The 24,359-nt window shown below is 42.5% G+C and overlaps 1 protein-coding gene across 1 annotated transcript; it reads right to left on the bottom strand.

The window, feature by feature from the left end:
- Positions 1 to 741: 741 nt before the first annotated feature.
- LOC136514970 (uncharacterized) lies at positions 742 to 2,352 on the bottom strand. The gene is made up of 3 exons (XM_066508667.1): positions 1,699 to 2,352; positions 1,347 to 1,532; positions 742 to 1,231 (listed from the first exon to the last, which is right to left on the bottom strand). The coding sequence occupies exons 1-3, from the start codon at positions 2,086 to 2,088 to the stop codon at positions 803 to 805; spliced, it is 1,005 nt and encodes a 334-aa protein (XP_066364764.1). The 5' UTR covers positions 2,089 to 2,352; the 3' UTR covers positions 742 to 802.
- Positions 2,353 to 24,359: the final 22,007 nt, after the last annotated feature.

Genomic DNA, 24,359 nt, shown 5'->3' with positions numbered 1-24,359 from the left:
AGCAGTTGTCTGTAAATATTTGCTCATCAAAGCGATCCGCCGTTATCGCCATGCTATTTATCTTGGCTATATGGATGTGCTGAATTTATTTATTTTTTATTTTTTAAAATAATTTATTATGCAAATTACAGAAATATATCACGAAAATCCATGGAATACAAAAAAAAAAAATAATAGGTTGCCATTCTATAATTTTTGTTCTGTAAATGAACGGCCTGTTCGCTTGGTCGTAAACGATCGTAAATTTTCAGCCAGAACAGTATTTTTCTCTCACGCCAAATCAGCCAACAGTAATAATCCACGATCGTATACAATCGTTTCAGCCCCAGCCGAACAGGCTGGAAATCTATACAAAAAATAATAGGTTGTCAGTACTATAATTTTTGTTCTCGCATGAAATGAAATCTATGTTTCCATTCTTACGTGAAATGAAATTTGAAAGGCGTTCCTAGTAGATCAATATCTGTTTTATGAGAATAATCAATTTCCATGAGAATAATCATTTTTCATGGTACACACGTAGAACGATTTCCATTAATCATGTTTTTAGTCTTTTTTTCTAAAACAAAGAGTCATGTTGAAAAAAACAATTTTATTGCTCCACGGTGATTTATTTTTCATAGAAGAAAGCCACAGGCAAACAATGCAATATAAGTTGCAACAAGAATGGCATAGTACTAATTTTTTTTAGCAACTGTGGCAGGTACTCTGCCCTTTCATTATAGTGTAGGAAAGCAGAAAACAGTTATATACAATTCCAACAAGGAAATTAAAGAAACCAGCCAAGAAAACAGACATAGTACTAGATACTAATTGACAAATATAATATTTTGCAAGAGATGCATGCACTCTCTGCAATTACACATCCATCTCTCAGTTCATGGAGGTGTCCACTTATACAACTTACTACACTATACGGCTTATCAAAATCCTGATCCTCATTCTCGCAGGTGGTCCACGTTCCATCTCCGAGCAGCGTATGCAGAAAATAATGCATCCAGCTGTCTTGTAGTTCTTCTTCAATGAAGTACAAGTTGAAGCTTACGGTCACACTTTGAAGATCTGTGGCGTTTGCGAGCACGAACCGCAAGAAGCGGAGTTCGCAGCCAGTTCCCGTCATTCCCCTGAAATCTGCTTTGCGGAGGTTAGCTAGAGAGATATTGCTTGATTCCCAGTGGTCTGGATGGTTGCAGGTGAAAGCTGAGTCTACATCTTCTGTGTAATATTCATCCTGTTGCAACATGGAGATCGATATGCATGGTTTAGTGAGATGGAAACTCTGGATGAAACAAATATATAAGGCTGCAGGCTTGTTTAGTTTGGAGTTAGGATAATGTGCTGCTCACCGTCTTAGGGCAGATATCTGACTGTAGACTGAGATATTCGAGATTTTTTAATCTTGTGAGGAGACCTGCGACCCCATCTCCAAAGGAATGGCACTCACGTGTATGAGCAATGCTAACCAACAAAGACGTGACATTAGGAAGCTGTGGTATCTTATCTTTGATCAAGTCAACTTGCCGCTCATCTCCCTGACGATCAAATCAAGGGTCAGAAACAACAGATGCAATTAAGCAACAGGAAAAGGAATATTGTCAGCAATAGATCAGATTTGAACTGTGCATCTAGCAAAGCCAACGAATTGAAAGAGTGAGAAACAGACCAAATAAATGCCGCAGTCACAAGATACATACGTACCGATGGAACTAAAAGAGGATGCACGAGCAGGCATCTGACTGATGAACTACATCGCTTCAGGAGGCAGATACTAGAACTATTTGCATCTCCGTCATCGTCATCGTCCTCCTCCTCCTTATGGGTGAGCAAGTCAATCTTTAAGTGCCACACGCGCGGCAAAGGGCCGTGGATGAAGGCTCTGTTACAGACATAAGTGAGGTCCTCGAGCCTCGGTGCCGAGACCCTGAGTGACTCGTGGTAGCACTCGTCGATCTCAAGATACAGGAGCTTCGGGGTCCTCAGTTCCAGCAACTCCATCCCCTCGACAGCCTCCATGGACAGCTCCAAGAGCTCACCGGTGTCGAGCACCAGCTCCTTGGTCCCAGCGTGACACAAGTTGACACACATCATGCGCAGCTTCTGCAAGCTTGGGCAGCACACTGATGACAAGAGGCGAGAAAGAAGGTGGCCATAACTCCACAAATTGGAGCGTGAGGTCCTTGAGTGATGTGAACACCACGGTGCGCGGGAGTCGGACTTCTGCGTTGCTTAACTCCAAACGCATACACTCCAGCTTTGGGGAGCTAAGAAGAAGCTCATCGAGATCCATTACAGGTGTCTTGTTTTTTAGTGGCAGCAGGCGAAGGTTGAACTGGAAGCCCTTCACTTGGAGATCCATTAGCAGTACTGTAGCACGGAGCCGGTGAAGCTCGAAATCGTGGCTTCACCGGCTCCGGCTCTCTCCAGGTTCATTTTTTTTTTCGTCCTCGGTTTTCGAAACAGCTCCTGCTACAGTGCTGCTACCGTGCCACGAGATGAGAAGCCGGAGCCCCCAGGAGCTGCGCCAAAGAGGACCTAAATGTGTGTTCTTCAATCGTTTTTAGACTATTGACATAGCCTGATAAAAAAAAGACTATTAACATAGCAGTTGCATGTATATATTTGCTCATACTGCAATGTGAAATACAAAGGCAAGGTATATCTTGGTTATGGATGCGCTGAATTGAATTTTTATTTTTAATACATTTTATTGCGCAAATTCAGAAATGTCTCGAAAATTCACAGAATACCAAAAATCATAGGTCGTCATTCTATAATTTTTGTTCTCCCGTAAAATGAAATGTACATGTATTCCATTCTTCCTTTTGAAAGTCGTTCCTCGGTAGAACAATATCTATTACATGAGAGTAATCAGTTTTCCATGAGAATAATCGTTTTCCCATGGTACACACATAGAACTATTTCCACACTAAACATGTCATTTACTCTTTCTTTTTATCCTTAACAAAGAATCTAGAAGCCTAAAAAGCTTTGTAATTTTTCAACAGATGTTAAAAGTTTAGCACAACCTATTTTAGTTATATCAGGCATCATAGCTTTTGTAGTTTTAAAATTTAAATTCTTCCCAAAATAGTATATTTGAGTTTTCAACTAAATTGTTTAGTCCCAAAATATTTTCTAAAATCCAGAGAAAATCATCTAAATTAATGATTTGGAAAATAGTATTTTTTTCATGTAAACATATGTGCTCAAGTAAAATCTAAAGGCTTTTTTAACAAAGCTAAATTTTATTTTCAAATTAAATTTAAAAGTATTCAAAGCAAGCACAAAAGTTTCATGGGCGCCAAAAAAAATAATGGATGCATAACTCGCTGGCATCAATGTTGTGGGCGAGCTGTGTGTTGGCCTAGGCATCAAAGTCGGCGAGCTGCGTGTGGTTTCGAAGGTTGTGAGATGCAACATTGGTGCTTTCATATTCCATTTTCATGACACGTGTTGATTTTCGTTAGCATATGTGAAAATTTTGATCTTGTTTTAAATGCATTTAAACTTAATTTTAAGATAAAACCCAATTTAACATGTGTTTTTAAGGAAATTTAGATTTCACTTGAGCATGCATACTAATAAATACATGTAAAAGGATACAACTTTCCTGACCATAAGTTTAGATGATTTTTGTGGATTTTTGGAAAACATCATGGGGCTAAATAGGTTAATCAAAAACTCAAATACAAAATTCTGGAAATAAATAATTTTAAAAACTATAAAATTATGATACCATATACAAGTAAAATGGGCCATGTTTATTTTTTATCATCTATTTCAAAAATTACAATATTTTTGGAGACCCTAGCTTCTTTATTTTGTTCGACAAAAAAACATACGACAGACAAGATATATTAATGGAGAAGAAGAGTACATTTAAACATGAAATATAAGTTTGCAAAGAAGAGGAAAAAGGCATAAAGTCAGAGAGATCCACTAGAGGACTACTCTCTTGGAGGTCCTCGCTTCCTCCTTGCTTTTCGCAATTAGGCTTTCTGGAGTGGAGTAGTATCGTTGAAACATCTTAGCATTGTGTTCCTTCCAGAGCTCCCAAGCCACCAGGATTGCCAACGACCGAATGACTTTAACAGGCATGCCCTCAACCTTCCCCACTGCATGCCACTACAAATTGAAAGGAAGCCTAGTCCGAATGGTCAGGGAACTGCCTCTCGGTCCAAGTCCTCGCTCCAGACCAAACTCATGGGTTGTATTGACAATGTGCAAGCAAGTATACCACTAATTCATCCATGCTATGACAAATAGGACAGAAACGTTGGTTTGGCCATCCTCTTCGAGCCAAGCGATCTATTGTCCAAATGCAGTCTTGGACAGGTAGCCAAGCAAAAAAACTTGCATTTGGCTAGCGCCCCAGGGCTTCCAAATTAGAGTATCTAGTTCGATGTCTATCAATCAACAAATTTCAACTGCTAAGGCGTCTTGATTGCTAGAATGTTTGTGTTGCACCCATGAATTGCCCTGCAGCACCCTGTTGTACCGTTTTGTTCTCCTTCTCGCTTGTTCAAAAAATGGTCGGAGCTATGTCTTATGCACCATCCAGCCATGCTGAATGCCAAAAAAGAGCCTTGGTGCCATCCCCAAGTGTAATATTCGATATTGCATTGAAGAGTTGCCGTCAATTTCATAAGAAGGTAAATTCATTCGTACCCTAGGGTTTACTTTTAGAGTGCCAAGCATGCCACAACTAGCATAGACGAGGTGCTCTTGCAAATCTGTAGAGGTCGAGGATACCCCAAATCTTTGAGCTTGGTAGGCGCACTACTACACAAATGATTTTGCGCGACACCCCTCCGGAGGCCACCGAGGCGGGCACCTGTTTTTACCCGTCACGGTAAATGCCACGGTTTACCTAGGCGGGTATTTTTTATTTACCACGGCGGGCTTTTTTGCCCGCCACGGTAAATCGATTTACCGTGGCGGACGTCTTAAGATGTCCGCCACGAAAAATACCCTATTTTCCGCGGCGGACATCTTAAGACGTCCGCCACGGTAAATCGATTTACCGTGGCGGACGTCTTAAGATGTCCACCGCGGAAAATGTGCAGGCCCAATAGCCATCTCCAATATAAACCGAGGCCCTCGCACCATCGTCGCCGCCTCCCCCACTCTCTCTCTCTCTTAGCTCCCCGCCTCCCCCACTCTCTCTCTCAGCTCTCCGCCTCCCCCACTCTCCCTCTACCTCCCTCTACTCTCCCTCGATGCAGGCAGCGGCGCAGCTCTCCTCCATAGCGCCGCCCCCTACAGCGGCGCGCGCGGGACGACGGCGACGGCTGCGCCCTCCTCCTCCCCCACGGATCCTCCATGAACGACGACGGCGCGGGGCTAGGGTTTCAAATCCAGTGAGTTCATCTCCCTCTTCCTCTCTCCATCTCCCTCACTCCTCCCTCTTCCTCTCTCCAGATCCGGCGACGGCGACCTCTTCCTCCACGGATCCGGCGGCGGCGACCTCCTCCCCCACGGATCTGGCGGCTGCACCCTCCTCCTCCGTGGATCTGGCGGTGGAGCGACCGGATCCGGCGGTGGATCTCCACCACGGCCACGACGCTGGGACCTCCACCACGGCGGGCGAGGACGCGTCGGCGTGGCGGCCTCCCTCCACCACGGCGCGGCGGGATCCGCGAGGAGGCATCGGCGTGGTCCCCTGCGAGCGACTGGCGAGGTGGTGGCGGCCGTGGGAAGCCCGGATCCGTCGCCGGTGGGCTCGCCAGTGGGCTTGAGAACAGGCTCACCGGCGGGCTCCTGGTTTTTTTTTTGTTTTTTTTTAAAATGATTAACCGCAGCGGGCATCCTAACGTGCCCGCCGTGGTAAAAGTATATTTACCGCGGCGGGCACGTTACACCGCCCGCCGCGGTAAATCGATTAACCGCGGCGGGCAAGGCCGTCCGCCGTGGTTAAGCCACGATTTACCGTGGCCTCTAGGCCGCGGCGGACGGCTTTGCCTGCCGCGGAAAACCGAAAATGCCCGTCTCCAGTAAAGTTTGTGTAGTAGTGACGGTTACAAATTACAACGCTTCCAATTTACCTTTGCATTTGCCGCCTAAAATGTGATGATCCCCAATCCATAGGAAGCGACGTCTTTTACGTACGGTTCAGTTCCTTGAGGTTGAGGGAATCCTTCTTCTTTGATCCTATTATTGACGTGAAGGTTCTGTTTAGATATGCTTATAATCCGATTAACTAACTTTGGCCACGGGATCAATGAGAAGCATGCCAAACACCCTGTGCGCATGATTTTCTCATCCGCTCCTGACTCATCTACCGCAAGATTGAACTAAGGCTCTGATTCTAGAGAGAATTCATTATTTGACACTGGAAAAATAAGTCGTTTCTTTCTTGATCCTGAAATTTTCTTCGTTCCCTATTTGACATTCACTTCAACTTTCATCCCTAATTTAACACTACCGTCAAATCCATTAGCTAACGGTGTTAACTTGCTGTTAAAAAGACGTTTTTGCCCCTAGAAAAAAAAGCGGCGAAGCAAATTTGAGAGAAAAAAAACCTACGCCTACCTCTGATGCATGCGCCCAGCTGCAAAAAAAAAGGCGCAGGTTTTTTTTCCTCTCAAATTTGCTTCGCCGTTTTTTTTCTAGGGGCAAAAACGTCTTTTTAACAGCCAGTTAACACCGTTAGCTAACGGATTTGACAGTAGTGTCAAATTAGGGATGAAAGTTGAAGTGAGTGTCAAATAGGGAACGAAGAAAATTTCGAGGGCCAAGAAAGGAACGACTCATTTTTCCCAGTGTGCAAATAAGGAATTCTCTCCTGATTTTAAGTATTGCGGCTCCTCGGCCGCAGTTCTCCTACCGCACCGCGCGGTGGCGAGGAGCATATCCAAACAGGGCCGAATTAGATTGATACATCGTATATGATATATAATTTGTAAGATAAGGGGTTAGTGTTCGTCCCGAGGTGTTTCTTTAATTACGGATGCATGCATCCAGATGCTGTGATGTTTATGGTCTTTCACTCTTTTGTAATGTTGACTTGAGCCATGCCTTAAAAATCTAAAAAAAATATTTTTCTCAAGCTTTTTTAGCTTTATATATTTGTATCACAAATCAAACGTTGATTTTGATCGTTATGTATGATCTTGCAAAGGCAATTTAAGTATGCCTGTGTATTTCATTGTCGGAATGGCCCCCATGTCTAAATCCTGCCCTGGACGTAGCATTTGAGTTTTCCTTTACATATGTATTACCTTCGATTAACAATATTTTTTTTGAACGAACAACTCTCTCGACGTGTGTGCTTCTATTGATATAATAAGGAGGCGTCCCCATCTGAAACAAGCCGTCCAAGATTTCTGAGGAGATTACTCCTCATTACTTATTACATAGATATTCATTCATTTCCTCGGTAATTCTGCATCCACCAATTGTGGCAGATCGGCTGGTATCACACCCGGACCATCTGTGTACAGGGTCATAAAGAAAGAAGTCGCAATGTCCTTTATAATTAATAATAGTAACCGCAAGGATAATGACGGGGGAGGACATGGATTCTAACGTGGGCATTGGTGCATGGTAGCTGTGCGAGCAAAGTGCTTTTATTGAACGTCGTCTTCTACTGCTAATCTGCTATTCTTGGATCTTTTTGTGTTTATTACCTGTTGACAGATCGAGACTACTAGCAACAAAACTTTCTGTTTATACTATGCTGATTGTAAATTTTGTTAAAAAAATGGGTGATAAAGAATTTGTTATTGGATTGTAGCCGTATGCATATGTTTCTGCTCTTCTGAATAACCAACCAACCCCCCCCCCCCCCCCCCCCCTTCCCACACACACACACACATTATTTACATTATACCTCATGTAATGTATATATACCCCATCTAATAGCGCTGCCTTTACAAATCATTTAAGTACTAATTATAAAACTAATTGAAGAAGCCCTAGGTTAATTTGGGAGACGAATCTATTAAGCCTAATTAATCCATCATTAGCAAATGTTTACTGTAGCACCATGTTCTCAAATCATGAACTAATTAGACTTAATAGATTCGTCTCGCAAATTAGCCTCCATCTGTGTAATTAGTTTTGCAATTAGTCTACGTGTAATACTCCTAATTCGTATTAAAAATTCGATACGACAGGGCTAAACTTTAGCCCGCATGGAAACAAACAGGGATCCATGACGCCAGAGCTATCGTTGGACTTTGAGAGCCGATCAAGGCCTTGTTTGGATTGAAAAAATTTTCAATCCGATAAATAGTAGCACTTTCGTCTTATTTGGTAAATATTGTCCAATCGTGGATCAACTAAGCTCAAAAGATTCATCTCGTGATTTCCAACTAAACTGTGTAATTAGTTATTTTTTTACCTACATTTAATGCTCCATGCAAATGGCTAAAAATTGATGTGATAGAGAGAGAGTGAAAAAACTTGAAATTTTGAGGGTATCTAAACAAGGCCCAAAATGAAGTTACCATCGTGATGTCGGGGCGTGCTAAGGAGACCAAACCAAGCGAGCGAGACCACCCTCAACTGAACATGCATGCCCGAGTGGATCGTCCTCAATATACAACGTACCCAAATTCACCAACCGTGGTATTCGGACCGTACACGTAGAAAACAACCAAATTCTCGCATTAAATTCCTCCGTTCCAAATTATAAGTCATTTTAACTTTTTTGATACATCAATTTTACTATACATCTAGATATAATAATATATCTAGATTATAAAAGTCAAAATGACTTATAATTTGAAACAGAACGAGTAACAGATTACAAGATTTTAGACAAATAATATGCATCCACTTGGATAGTTGATACGATAGATGCAATTCACTTCCACCAAAAAACATATTGAGCAAGGTAAGCAAAAAAAATTAAAAACTAATATAACTCAATTTATATATGATGATAAATAATAAATGTAAAAGTCACGGAGGGAAATTGTCTCAAAATAATATTTTTTTGTTATTATAATTTTATATAGCATGGTACGACTAATGAATCGTGTATCTTTTATTTTACTAGGTAGTGTGTTCGTGCGTTTCTACGTGAGAACTAATTTTTTTTTACTAAAAACACATGGACCACACAATAAGATAACACTACTGTGAAAATAAATACCAACGTTAAAGTGACATTTAATCCAAAAAAGCAAAGTTTGTAAAATTAACACGGTCACCGAGAGCGCGGCGTCGTAGGCACACAAACTCTACCATATAGATCTTTCCGTGATGCGGCTAAGATAATGTTTTATATCGGCATGAAGAAATCTCCGATATCCATTTCTTCCATGCGCCAATAAATCCACGAATAAGTTCCGCCGTATCTCCATACCATCATGTACATAGGTTCGAGTATATATGTAAATATTAGTACCTGTCACATGGGTAATATTGCGTGTCTTGAAAAATGTCTCACAAAACCTTAAAACAAAGTACGTTATACTCACCGTATGAATATGTGTGGCTTTAGGTCTATTCCACGCAGACATATACTGTAGAATAAGATATTCACTAGAGCTTCTGTGGACAAGATTTACCATCAGCAATAAGGTATCCACTTGAGCGTCTATGGCAAGATTCACCATCAGCAATAATATAGATTCACCTCTATTTTCTAAGGTCCATGTACATCATGTTTTACTTTCAGTTTTATCTTAAAAAATATTATAGGGTACAATAATATATGCAAGAGATAGATCCAAAATGAACAGCTTGTTCAGGAACCCCTTTAATGTAAGATTGCACCCAAAACTCGTAACAAAATTGTAACTGTGGTCAATTCTGCAGTGACAGTGACTCTCAAAATAAATCTACAGTGACTATATGATAAACTCCCTATGCCAAATCCTTCCCAATCAACTGCCACAGCTGGTATCCATCATCACTCGTGTTGTGGTTTTGAAGAATGTTCATATATATACAACTTGAAGGCACTATTTTCAGGAAATTCAATATGGTTTTGAAGGCACTATTTTTCAGAAGATGAACAATTGATCTCACTTGTTTATTTTAAAGATAGTGGTCCGTTCGCTTCGCTGAAAAAATAAACTGAAATATTGTTTCGCCTGATTTGTTGTGAGAGAAAAACATTGTTCTGCCTAAAAAGACAAGCCGAAAAGTACGGATTATAAGACAAGCGAACAAGGCCAGTGTTACAGTTCATTCGGCCTGTTCGTTGGTTGGTTTCTGGGCTGATAAGCTCGACTAGTGCTGGTTTGTTGTGAGAGGAAAACACTATTGGCTAGCTGATAAGTCCTAGCTAAAACCAACAAGCGAACAGGCTAATTATCAGGTAGCGAGCTAGTAACCACAATGCATGAGAATAGATGAATCACCTTTGCTAGTGCTAAGATGGAGTCGTCGGCATACTTGTATCAGGTCCAGACTCTAGAGTTGGCACAAAATTATTTAGTATCTGCACTTGTACAATGGACTTAATTCTACAAATAAACAAAGCACATGAGAAACGATGAATCACCTTTGCTATGGCTAAGATGGAGTCGATGGCGTACTTGTATCAGCTCCAAACACCGGAGGTGGCATAAAATTATTTAGTACTACAAGTAAACAAAGCTCATTCTGAATAAACATTGTCGGTGCGGAAAGTGATCAACTAGTAAATATTTATCGTTTTGCCGTACATTGTGATCGGATGTGGCCTAGCACTCAATGACACAGGGTTTATACTAGTTTAAGCAACGTGCCCTACGTCCAGTTTGAGTCAGTCGGTGAACTTTATTCTTGAGCCCAGGTGCTCAAAGTTTGTTGTGGGGTTACAAACGAGAGAGAGTAAGATAGGGGTATCAGAGGTCCGGTCGGATTCTGGACCGAAGGGCCAAGAGTGACGGGAGCTCCTACGTGCGCTAAGTATTGAAACATATACTATGTGTAGCTTTAGAATGTCTAAAGCTAGCAGAGAGTGAGTCGAAATGATCCGTGTGTTGTCTGTTGTTTTTTCGGATCGATCTCCCTTTTGGGAGAGGGCGCATCCCTTTTATAGATGAAGGGGACGGCCTTATAAGTGAGAGAGAGGGAGTGTGTGTTGAAAGCATCTAGGCCCCTAGTAGGGTTTCAGTGATTAATGACAATACGAGATTACTATGACTAACTTGTGTTTTGTAGAGGCAATTAAGTTAGGTCATGGTAATGATAATTGATTGGGCAATCATGGTTATCATGCCCCTATGATGAAAATCGTTTCGGTTTTCATAGGATGGATGACAAGGTTAAGAACGGACTAGTTCTAAGTGTCGTTTGGTGTTGAAGAGACACTTAGGGTAGTTTAGGACTTTGTTTTTCTTTTAGTCGTACTATTAAGGGGGGTACGAACTAGTAGCTTGACCTAGGTGAGTCCAGTGAGTTAGGCATGGTGCACACTTATCAAATTTAGCACTAGATAGCTCCGAAGTAGCCCTTAAATTAATTGGAGAAAACTTCATTCACATATGTTGTCGAGTTGGAAGTGAATGGAGGGTCAAATGTTGACCGGATGCTGATTCGATTGTGACCAGACGCTGGCTTGTAGAGTCCGGTCAGTTCATTTGATCAAGGAGAAGTCATCTGGTTGCGACCAGACGCTGAGTGTAAAGTGACTGGATGATCGGTGCTAGAGTTTGGTCAACTCCAGTAAGGTTCTAGAGAGGGAGAATCCTGATCAAACGCGTCCGGTCAGTGCTGACCGGACGCTGGTTAGGTTCCAGGTTACTGACCGGACGCTGAACAGCGAAGCGATCGAACTCTAGGCTCTAGCGTCCGGTCAACATCAACAAGGGCCCAGAGAGCAGTTTTAGTGACCGAACGTGTCCTGGTCACTGCTGACTGGACGTAGGTCAGAGTCCGGTCACAACTTAATGGCTCTATGACTGGAGAGAACTGACCGGAGCGTCCGGTCACCTTGACCGGAGCATCCGATCACCCCACAAAACGCTGACGCAACCTCCTAATGGTTCGTTTTGAATGAGGAGGTATAAATACTTCCTCTATTCATCTAAGGGAGGTCTCTTGCCTATTTGATCAGCTGAGAAACACCCTTGAGAGTGCTTTGGAGAGCAAGATCCTAGTGAGGTGATTGAGATTTGAGAATCTAAGATTAAGACCTCATTAGTGCAAGGAGAGTAGCAAGTGTGCATCCACCCTTCTCATTAGGCTTGTTGTGGTCAAGTGAGAGTTCGTGCTTGTTACTCTTGGTGATCGTCATCACCTAGATGGCTTTGGTGGTGATTGGGAGATTGGTGATCATCTGGCGGAGCTTGTGGATGACCCAACTCAAGTTGTGAGCGGTTGTGGGTGATTCACCGCGATGGAGTGTCAAAGAATTAACCCATAGAGAGCACTTGATCCTTGTGTGGATCAAGGGGGAGCTACACCCTTGCATGGGTGCTCCAACGAGGACTAGTGGGGAGTGGCGACTCTCCGATACCTCGGCAAAACATCGTCGCGTTCCTTCTCCTCTCTTTACTTTGAGCATTTATTTTTGAGCAATTCAATTCTTGTCTTTACATTCTTAGAATTGCCATACTAGAATAGGATTAGAACTTAGGATGCTAAACTTTTGTGTGGTAAATCGTTAGAATCACATTCTAGGCACAAGGGGTGAAGTGGGCTAAGTGTAGGGTTTAATTATTGCAAAGAATTTTAGAATTAGCCCAATTCACCCCTCTCTTAGGCATCTTGATCCTTTCAATTGGTATCAGAGCCTCATGCTCACGTATTTAGGCTTAACCATCTAGAGAAAGATGTCTCACGGGGATGGACCTCCTCCTATCTTTAAGGGAGATGATTTTTCTTATTGGAAAATTCGCATGGAGGCTTACTTAGAAGCTCTAGATGTTGAAATTCTTAGAGCCATCTCTCAAGGGTTCCCAAAACCTAGGGATCCCGCACATCTTCAAGGCGATGAAGTGAATTACGAAAAATGAAATGCAAAGGCTAGAAACACCATCTTTAGAGGCCTTTACAAAGATATGTTTAACCATGTGAGGAACCACAAGGACGTCCATGCACTATGGTCGGACATTTATGCGCTTCATGAGGGAACCAAGAGTGAGCGTGAGGAATGTTATCATCTTGTCATGAAAAAGCTTAATTCTTTCAAGATGCTTCCTAAAGAAAGTGCAAATGAAATGTACTCACGCTTAAATGTTCTTGTAGAGGAAGTCAATGGGCTTGGACTTACACAAATGCAACCATCTGATGTTATAAGAAAGATCTTGAGTGTCCTCCCCATTGACAAATATGGACACATTATGACTATGCTTCATCAAGGTGATCTTTCTATAGCTACACCAACTTAAATCTTAGGAAAGATCAACGCTCATGAGATGTATATGCACATCACACCACAAGATGGCTCTTCCTCTAACAAGAAGAAAGACAAAAACTTGGCATTCAAGGCTAGCCAAGAGAAGGGTAAAGCAAGAATTGAATATGAGAGCTCAAGCGATGATGAAATTGATGATGCAAGTCTTGCTCTTATGGTGAGAAGAACCACCAAGATGCTAAAGAAGCTCAACAAGAATGGTGTCAAGTTTGATGGCAAGAAAAAGAAGTTCTTCACTAGCAATAGAAGAAAGCCAATCTCAGAGATAGATTGCTATAATTGTGGAGAACTTGGTCATCTTGCACATCAATGCCCCAAGCCCAAGAAAGATAAGCATAAGAAGTACAAGGGTAAGAAAGATGACTCAAGTAATGAAGATGAAGATGAGAAGAAGAAAAACAAGCCATACAAGAAGAAGGATTTCCACAAGAAGAAGAAGAATGGCAAGGCATAGATCGTTGGTGATTGTCTCACGTATATTGATTCATCAAGTTGCTCATCCAATGATGATAGTGAGAATGAGAAGGTGGCCGCTATTGTGATTGACTCTTCATCATCTTCACCGACACCACCGCCATCATCCTCTACACACCTATGCCTTATGGCCAAGGGTGAACGAAAGGTATCAAATGATGATGAAAATAGTGGTGATGAAAATGCTTACAATGATGATAGTGATAGTGATGATGATGAATTTGAATCACCTTCATATGATGATCTTGTTAAATTGCTAAATCAATACACAAGAGCTAAGAATGAAAAGGTAGAACTTAAGAATAATTCTCTTTTAGCTAAATGTGACATAGCGGAAAAGGCTAGTGTTGAGCTTAGAGAAACAAATGATGCTATGTCATCCAAACTCAAGGAGCTCAAATCTTCTAAGAAAGAGCTTAAAGATAAACATGATAAACTTGAGGGGATACATAATAAGCTCATCACTAGCTACAAAATGCTAAAAGAAGAATATACAAATCTCAAGATCAATCATGATAATCTTGTTATCTCTCATGAGTTTTTATCCAATGAGCCACATGATGCTACTAATCATGTTGTTAAGATTGATATAGCTACATCATGTGATGATTTGATTATTGAGAGCATTGAGTAAGGTTCTAGTAGCAAAGGCAAGCAAATGGTTGAGTTTGATAACTATGATGAGTATGTCAAGATCAAGAATGAGAATGAGAAGCTAAAGAAAGATCTTGAGAAGCTTTCAACCACCAACACCATTATGATAGAGAACCTTGACCATGATAGTGATCTAGCTCTTGAGAATGAGAAGCTTAAGGAAGAAAACAAGAGACTCAAGAAGGAGAAAATCATGATGAGCTCAAGGAAGAGAACAAGAAGCTCAAGTTAGAAAAAGAACTTCTCAAGACCGGGTTGAGCAAATTCACAAGAGGTCAACATCTTTAAAGTGAGCTACTCATGAACACCGCCATGAAGATGGATAGAAGTGGTATTGGGTACTTGGTACATTAAGAGAAGAAGGCTCAAGCTCAACATCAACATAAGTCAAAGCCAAAGGCAAAGAGGTGTTTTGAGTGTGGACAAGAAGGTTACTTTGCCCATGAGTGTCAAACTCGACCACCACAACCCTTGCCCAAGCATGCTAGACCTTTTGCTTTCAATGCTCATTACATGCTTAGAAAGGACTCTAGTGGTAAAATGAAAGTCACGTTCTTAGGACCTTCCCAACAAGAATATGCCTAAAAAATTTGAGTTGCAAAGTCACTTGTTGAGAAAGTCAAGGGCCCTCAACAAGTTTGGGTCCCTAAACAAGCTTGATCTCTTATGTGTAGGTGAACTACAAGATCGGTGGAAGTCATTGGGTAATTGATAATAGTTGCACACAATATATGACTGGTGATCCTCGTATGTTCACCTCACTAGATGAAGAAGTATATGGCCAAGAAAGAATTACATTTGGTGATAACTCAAAGGGCAAAGTCAAAGGATTGGACAAAGTGGCAATATCAAATGATTATTCAATCTCAAATGTGCTATATGTTGCTTTATTGAGCTTCAACTTGCTATCCGTTGGACAATTATGTGATCTTGGCTTTCAATGCTTGTTTACCAAGAAGAAAGTGGTTGTATCTAAGAAAGATGATGAACAAGTTATATTCAAGGGATTTAGATACAACAACCTATATCTAGTGGATTTCACCTCCGAAGATACTAATTTAAAGACATGCCTATTCACCAAAACATCACTTGGGTGGCTATGGCATAAAATACTTGCTCATGTTGGGATAAGCTCACTCAAGAAGCTTATGAAGAATAAATTGATGAGAGGGTTGAAGGATATGAAATTTAATAAGGACAGGCTTTTGTAGTGTATGTCAAGCCGGCAAGCAAGTTGCAAACACTCTTCCTACAAAAGCATTCATGTCAACAACAAGAGTGCTAGAGCTCCTTCACATGGACTTATTTGAACCAACAACTTATAAGAGTTTGGGAGGAAATCTTTATTGTCTTATGATTGTTGATGACTACTCAAGATATGCATGGGTGTTCTTCCTTCATGATAAGACCAAAGTTGCATCATGCTTCAAGAAGTTTGCCAAGAGAGCACAAAATGAGTTTGAAGTGAAGCTCAAAAAGATTAGAAGTGATAATGGTAAAGAGTTTGACAACACAAACATTGAAGCCTATTGTGATGAAGTTGGAATCAAGCATGAGGTCTCCGTAACATACACTCCTTAACAAAATGGTGTAGTTGAGAGAAAGAACCGGACACTAATCACACTTGTAAGAACAATGCTTGATGAGTACAACACACCCAAAGCTCTATGGGCGGAAGCTATCAACACCACATGCTATGCATCCATTAGTCTATTCCTTTAAAAAAATTTTGACAAGACACCTTATGAGTTACTCAATTAGAAGAAGCCAGACGTCTCATTCTTTTGGGTGTTTGGTTGTAAATGCTATATCTACAAGAAGCGGCAACACCTAGGGAAGTTTCAAAGATGTTGTGATATTAGCTTTCTTGTTGGTTACTCATCAAAGTCCAAAGCATATAGAGTATTTAATCATGCCACCGGCTTGGTTGAAGAAACATATGATATAGAATTTGATGAATCTAACGGCTCCCAAGGAGCACATGAGAATCTTGATGATGTAGGTGATGAACCATTGAGGGAGGCTATGAAGAACATTTTGGTTGGAGACATCAAGCCCAAAGATGAAGAAGATGATGTACATAGGATTGATCCACCTTCTTCATCAAATGTGCCACAAGATGGTGATAAAGATGGGAGAGTAGAAAATAAAGATACTCATATCTCCCATGATCAAATGGTGGCATAAGCTCAAGATGTTGATGCTCCACAACCTCCTCTTCAAGTGGTTGATAGAATAAATTTACCTCTACTACAAGCTCATCCACAAGATATCATAGGAAGTCCTACAAAGGGTGTAATGACTCGATCTCAAAAACTTGCTTCATTTATTAAACATCACTCTTTTGTCTCTTGTGTTGAACCTAAGAATATAGAAGAAGCTCTTCAAGATTTGGATTGGATCAATACCATGCATGAAGAGTTGAACAACTTTACTTGCAATGAAGTTTGGACTCTTAAAGAGCGACCACAAGGTGCAAGAGTCATTGGAACAAAGTGGGTGTTCCACAATAAGCAAGATAATCAAGGCGTTGTAGTGAGGAACAAGGCAAGACTAGTTGCAAAGGGGTTCTCTCAAGTTGAAGGGTTGGATTTTGGAGAGACCTTTGCACCAGTTGTAAGACTTGAAGCCATTCGTATCCTCCTTGCATATGCATCGCATCATGAAATGAAATTATATCAAATGGATGTTAAATGTGCATTTTTAAATGGCTTAATAAATGAACTAGTCTATGTTGATCAACCTCCCGGGTTTGAAGATCCTAGATATCATAATCATGTTTATAGGTTGTCCAAGGCGCTATATGGGCTTAAGCAAGCCCCAAAAGCTTGGTATGAATACCTTCGGGATTTCCTCATTGAGAAGAGCTTCACCATTGGGAAGGTCGACACCACACTATTCACCAAGAAGCTTGATGGAGAAATCTTCATTTGTTAAGTATATGTTGATGATATCATCTTTGGATCATCAAATAAAGATTATTGCAAAGAGTTTGATGAATTGATGTCGAAGGAGTTCGAGATGTCAATGATTGGAGAGCTTACATTCTTTCTTAGTTTTCAAGTCAAGCAAATGAGAGAAGGGATTTTCATCTCTCAAGAAAAGTATACCAAGGATCTTCTAAAGATGTTCAATATGGATAAATATAAGCCAATCAAGACACCAATGTCCATCTAATGGACATCTCGACCTAGATGAGGGAGGTAAAATGGTTGATCAAACTCTCTACCGCTCTATGATTGGTAGCTTATTATATTTGACCGCATCTAGGCCCGACATCATATTTAGTGTGTGTATGTGTGCTAGATTTTAAGCTAATCCTAAGGAAGCTCATTTGATTGCCGTTAAAAGAATCCTTAGGTACCTTAAGCACACACCAAGTATTGGCTTTTGGTATCCCAAAGAAGCTAGATTTGAATTAGTTGGCTATTCCAATTCGAATTATGCCGGTTGCAAAGTTGATAGGAAAAGCACATCCAGAGGGTGTCATTTGCTTGGTAGATCACTTGTGTCTTGGTCCTTCAAGAAACAAAATAGTGTGGCTTTGTCCACCGCCGAAGCGGAATACATTGCCGCGAGTGCTTGTTGTGCACAAATACTTTACATGAAACAAACTTTGCTAGACTATGGTGTAGTTCTAGAAAAAGTACCTCTTTTGTGTGACAATGAGAGTGCAGTAAAGCTTGCTAATAATCTAGTTCAACACTCTCGCACCAAGCACATAGATATCTGCCATCACTTTCTTAGAGATCATGTTGCTAAGAAAGATATATCATTAGAAGGTATAAGGATCGAGGATCAATTGGCGGATATCTTCACTAAACTGCTAGATGAGGCTACATTTTGTCGGTTGAGGAATGAGCTCAATGTGCTTAATTTTAGTAACTTCACTAGAAAATGAGCTTGTGTTGTCCCTTGCATTGCATTGTAATACACAACAAATTTAATTTTTGGTAATGCATTTAGTACTTGTCTAACATGGTTAAGATAACCATCGGAAAGCATATGAAGAAGCTTAACCTTGGATCAAACTTGACAAGCAACTAGAATTACTTTTAAGTATTGCATTGCATATGCATGTATGTTGTTTTATCGTTTCTCTTCTATCACCCTTTTATTGCCTATTTTCTTAAAAAGAATTATAGCCTAAGGCAAAATACTTTAAAAATTTTGAGGGTTTGAGAGAGGTTAATCACATCAGTTCCAATTAGTGTTTATTTGGGTCTTATTGAAGTTGGGACTTGATTGGGAAAAGGCAGCATGAAGAAACTTTGAAGATTTGCTGAAAAAGGGCAACCGAACGCTGGACCGGATTCTACTCCATACGTCCAGTCAGTTCACAGGAGGTGAACCGTTACTGCACAAGAGTGACCAGACACTAGAATAGTGTTCTCCCTACGTCCGGACAGAAGGTGATCCTACGTTTGGTCAAACGAAGAAGATGAAGACAGGATTGACCGAACTCTGGCTGCGTCCGGTCAGTGGTGGTCGAATGCGTCCGGCCATGACTTGAGGGGATTTGGACCTCTCTAGAGTCGACTGGACTCTGGGTGGCAGCGTCCGGTCGTTGCCACCGGAGCGTCCGGTCATTGCCACTGGAGTGTCCGATCAGTAGAAGTCGGTTGGATCTAGGACTCTATTTCATTTCCTTTCTTAATCCATCACGGGGGCCACCATATAATCCAACTACCGTACGCGCTGCCTGACCTAACCCCGCATCCACGTCGACATCACCGCCACTCACCCAAGTCACCGCACTACCGTGCCCTAGTCGCGCCGCATTGATTCACCGCTCCCACACTACAGCCACCGCACCCTCTCCGTGCCATCTCCCGCGCCGCCTGCCCACGGCCATCCGACATGCCACGCAGCAGCGCCGCACCTATGCTCCACCACCACACACTCCTATGCCTCTACTCTGCACCGCCATGCTCATGCCTCTGCTCCACGTCGTCGTGCCGACATCAACGTCACCACCATCTCCACGACCAGAACCCTAGCTGCCATCACCAGCGCCTTCATCATCATGCCCCTTCACCGCATTGCTCGGCCACCACACCACCCTGCATCAAACCCTAACCCTAGGTGATTCCTGATGGTTCCCCATGATTCATTCCTCTTCTCTTTGGTTTGCCGGTTCGTCAGGTAGCAAGCCATCACCTCTAATTTCGTATCTAATGCTTGCTTCTTAGGGTTTCATATCTCTAGATGTATATTGTAATTATTCATATATCCGATCTATTCTATCATGCAGTGAGTCGGTGTTGTTGAGGTGACTTTAGCAGTTGTCAGTTAACTCGGGGCAAAGCTCACGAGTACGAATCGAGGCCAAGCCTCGGAAGTGATAGTTGGCAGTTGATTCTTATCAGTGGCAGTTGTTCTTTTCAGCTCTAGCAATGGCACATGTCAAGAATGCCAGAGGTGGTCCAGGTGATGAGGATCCGAGGCCTCCACCTCACTTGTCTGCTGAGGTGAAAGGCAAGGCAAAGAAGCTTACAATAAAGAAGCATAAGTATGCAGATGCTGATACTGAGAGAGCAGTAGTAGTTGTAGCTGCCGTAGAGCATGCAGAGAGAGGAGGGGCTCGAAGTGGTGTTCGCATAGCAGATCAGCTTTCACCTGCTCAGAGGCCACCATCGAGCAGGTTGAGCGTCATCATGGTAGTCCAGCTGGGACTGTCATGCTTGAAGGACAACAGGTCACTTTAGAGGAGAGTTAGCCTCAGGGGGAGCCATAGCAGTAGACATAGCCAGCAAAGCAATTAGAGCGCACCTCAGCCATAGTTACGATGCTCTAGTCGTACTCATGCTCAGATGACACTGATGCCAGAGACACAGCGGAGGGGTTCTCATCCGCCTCCCAGACCATAGGGTCTACCTCTAGTGACTCACCTCGACTTGAGGGTAGCCATAGCCAAGCAGGTGCATCAGCTTAGGTTTGTGCAGTTCGAGGACTGGTTCCCACCAAGGAGGGATGAGCGTGCTTTAGAGGGATTCTATGCACCACTGCAAGAGGACTTCTAAAATGTATATCTTAACAGTGGGGTGGCTTTTAGATCTCAGCGAGTTTGCTCCATTGAGTCAGTTATTACAGCAGCAGGAGAGCAGATCCGCCCTCACCTATCTTATCTACTAGGGCTAACAGACTTACTTGGATGGACTGGCAGATATGTTTTATCATGGGTCTGTGAGTTCTATGCTTCACTTTGGATTGACCCGGGCCACAGATTCATTCACTTTGCATTTAGAGGCCGTGACTACAGGCTGATGAGCTATAGGGTTAGAGAGATCCTCAGGATTCTAGAGGCACCCATTCGCCTACATGAGGTGTACTACGGTCAGACAGAGCCTCCTAGACGCCCTCACGGAGGTCTTGTGCCTCCTACAGACTTGGTCCGATCCTACTTCATAGAGCCTTTTGGCGAGGGGTTGAGCAAGACACCTAGGGATCTTACTCCTACAGCTAGGCTGCTTGATGCTATCATAAGGAGGACCCTGCTTCCAAGGATGGGCTATCATGAGGGATTGACTCACATTCAATTATGGTTGGTGAACTCTCTGATCCAATAAACAGTGTTTAATATCTGGGATGTCATATTATTAGAGATGGAGGATACTCTTGCAGAGGGGTTCAGAGACCATCATCAGCTACCTTATGGTCACTGAATTACATTTTTTATTCATAAGGCAATTAAAGTGAAGTCCCCAGAGACTATGGCCGAGTATACAGGAGCTACTATAGAGTTTCCACCATATAACCTGACTTAGATGCTTCGCCATAGTGTAGTGAGGATGCCTAGTCAGCCACGCTATCGTCTAGAGGTGCTATAGACTGTAGCCCAACAGGATGAGATTATTAGGGGCATTGCAGCGATAGAGGAGGAGCAGCTAGATGCTCAGCAAGAGGGTACGATCTAGAGCAATCCCAGTGATAGTTCAGATGATGACTACCAGGCCATTCCTTAGATGCCTCCTCGATGACATGATAGTGAGGTCGGTGGCTCAGCTCCACCCTAGCCACCATAGACAGACCTACTCTCCTTGCTATACTTGAGCGGATGAGGCAGGATCAGGCATGTCAGGCCCAGGAGACTGCAGCAGTCGTTGCATAGGATCAGGCCAGATAGGATGAGTTCTAGCGACAGCAGCAGGCTATACAGCAGTAGTAGCAGGCCATGCAGCAACAGCTCCTGATGTAGCAGCAGTTACTTGGGTTCATGCAGCATGTCGTTACTGCTATTGGGTCTGCACTGCCATAGCTTACACCTTAGCTTGGTCAGCCTATCACCACCATAGTGACTCTAGCTTTATAGCCTAGTGGGTTTCAGAGTCAGGGATAGCCAGCGACATAGTTTGCTTCACCAACAGAGCAGGTGTCCTAGTGGTTTGCTTCTCTAGTGCTAGCCTAGGGTCCTTCCTTCACACCTATTATCACGGGCTTCACACTGGCTTCAGAGCTCCTCAGTGCTTATGACTGACACCCCAGTCTCTAGGAGCCTTGGTGCTACATTCAGTGAGTTCACAGAGCAGCCTACATCGCTAGAGCTACATGTTCCTGCTCCTTCCATAGTTGCTCCTATTACTGGGATTACAGAGATGCTCCCTTCAACTATTGCATCATCAGAGCCGCCTGCTTCAGTGATACCTGTAGAGTCCTAGGCCACACCAGTCCCAGATCTGACCCTAGATAGCTTCAGCTTTAGTTCCAGCGATAGAGGGTTAGACAACTCAGAGCTCCGGATCAGAGGATGATGCTACCCAGTTTCAGATCACTCATCGCACCTCAAGCGCCTGACTCATCTGCTCCTAGCCCCACCGACCAACCCTTAGGTTTTGTTGCTTGACGCCAAAGGGGAGAGGGATCAGGGTATGATTAGATCTAGGGGGAGCGATATATCTAGAGGGAGCTTATTTACTACATTTGGCTTTTTATGTGTGATACATTATTATGCATTCATGTTTACTTTCATGCATTGAACTACATAAGTGTGATCATGATATTTATGTGATGTGATATTTATGTGATATGTGACATGTGTGCTCTCTACTTTGGTCTATTTATATGTCATGTCACTTGGTTATGCTCATTTGCTTTGCTTCTACGTTTTACTCTGATTCAAATGAGCTTTATTTCTTGTACTCATGCTTATTTCATATCTATTGAGTACACCATGTTGGCTTGGGTCATATAAGCTTGTCTAACTTCTTTGTCTCATTGTCAAAAGCTTATATGAACCAAGCATGTTGAAAACCTCATCTCTTTCACATACTCGAGGTCGTATTGTCATCAATCACCAAAAAGGGGGAGATTGAAAGCATCTAGGCCCATAGTTGGGTTTTGGTGATTAATGATAATACGAGATTACTATGACTAATGTGTGTTTTGTAGAGGCAATTAAGTTAGGCCATGGTTATGACAATTGATTGGGCAATCATGGTTGTCATGCCCCTACGATGGAAATCATTTTGGTTTTCAAAGGATGGACGACAAGGTTAAGGACGGACTAGTTCTAAGTGTCATTTGGTGTTGAAGAGACACTTAGAGTAGTTTAGGACTTTGTTTTTCCTTTGGCCATACTATTAAGGGGGTATGAAGTAGTAGCTTGACCTAGGTGAGTCTAGTAGGTTAGGTGTGGTGCACACTTGTCAAATCTAGCACTAGGTAGCTCCGAAGTAGCTCTAAGATCAATTGGAGCAAACTTCATTCACATATATTGTCGAGTTGGAAGTGAATGGAGGCTCAAATGTTGACCAGACGCTGATCCAGTTGTGATCGAACGCTGGCCTGTAGAGTCCAGTCAGTTTTCATTTGATCAAGGAGAAGACGTCTAGGTTACGACCAGACGCTGAGTGTAAAGTGATCGGACACTGGGTGCTAGAGTTTGGTCAACTCCAGTAAGGTTCTAGAGAGGGAGAATCCTAATCGAACGTGTCTGGTCAGTGCTGAACCGGACGCTGGTCAGGTTTCAGTTACTGATCGGACGCTGAACAGCGAAGCGATTGGACTCTGGGCTCCAGCATCCAGGTCAACATAAGTAAGGGTCTAGAGAGCGGTTTTAGTGACCGGACGCGTCCGATTAGTGCTGATCGGATGCAGGTCAGAGTCCGATCACAACTTAACGGCTCTATGGCGGTGAGAACTGACCAGAGCATTCAGGTCACCCTGCAGAACACTAATGCAACCTCCTAACGGTTCGTTTTGAATGAGGGGGTATAAATACTTCCTCTATTCATCCAAGGGAGGTCTCTTGCCCATTTGATCAGCTGAGAAACACACTTGAGAGTGCTTTGGAGAGCAAGAGCCTAGTGAGGTGATTGACATTTGAGAATACAAGATTAAGGCCTCATTAGTGCAAGGAGAGTAGCAAGTGTGCATCTACCCTTCTCATTAGGTTTGTTGTGGTCAAGTGAGAGTTCATGCTTATTACTCTTGGTGATCACCATCACCTAGATGGCTTAGTTGTGATTATGAGTTTGGTGATCATCCGGCGGAGCTTATGGATGACCCAACTCAAGTTGTAAGCGGTTGTAGGGTGATTCACCACGATGGAGTGTCGAAGAATCAACCCATAGAGAGCACTTGATCCTTACATGGATCAAGGGGGAGCTACACCCTTGCGCGGGTGCTCCAACGAGGACTAGTGGGGAGTGGCGATTCTCTGATACCTCGGCAAAACATCTCCGTGTTCCTTCTCCTCTCTTTACTTTGAGCATTTACTTTTGAGCAATTCAATTCTTGTCTTTACATTCTTAGAATTGCCATGCTAGAGTAGGATTAGAACTTAGGTTGCTAAACTTTTGTGCGGTAGGATCATTAGAATCATATTCTAGCCACAAGAGGTGAAGTGGGCTAAGTGTAGGGTTTAATTATTGCAAAGAATTTTAGAATTAGCCTAATTCACCCCCCCTCTTGGGCATCTTGATCCTTTCAT

The sequence above is a fragment of the Miscanthus floridulus genome, chromosome 17 (genome assembly GCF_019320115.1).
Source record: "Miscanthus floridulus cultivar M001 chromosome 17, ASM1932011v1, whole genome shotgun sequence".
Taxonomy (NCBI): domain Eukaryota; kingdom Viridiplantae; phylum Streptophyta; class Magnoliopsida; order Poales; family Poaceae; genus Miscanthus; species Miscanthus floridulus.
This window is presented reverse-complemented; position numbering and strand designations above follow the sequence as displayed.

Coding starts and splice junctions, on each gene's coding strand:
- LOC136514970 (XM_066508667.1), bottom strand. CDS start 2,088: ATGATGTGTGTCAACTTGTGTCACGCTGGGACCAAGGAGCTGGTGCTC. Junction 1,533..1,698: donor ATCCTCTTTTAGTTCCATCG/GTACGTATGTAT, acceptor TTTGATCGTCAG/GGAGATGAGCGGCAAGTTGA. Junction 1,232..1,346: donor CAGATATCTGCCCTAAGACG/GTGAGCAGCACA, acceptor ATGTTGCAACAG/GATGAATATTACACAGAAGA.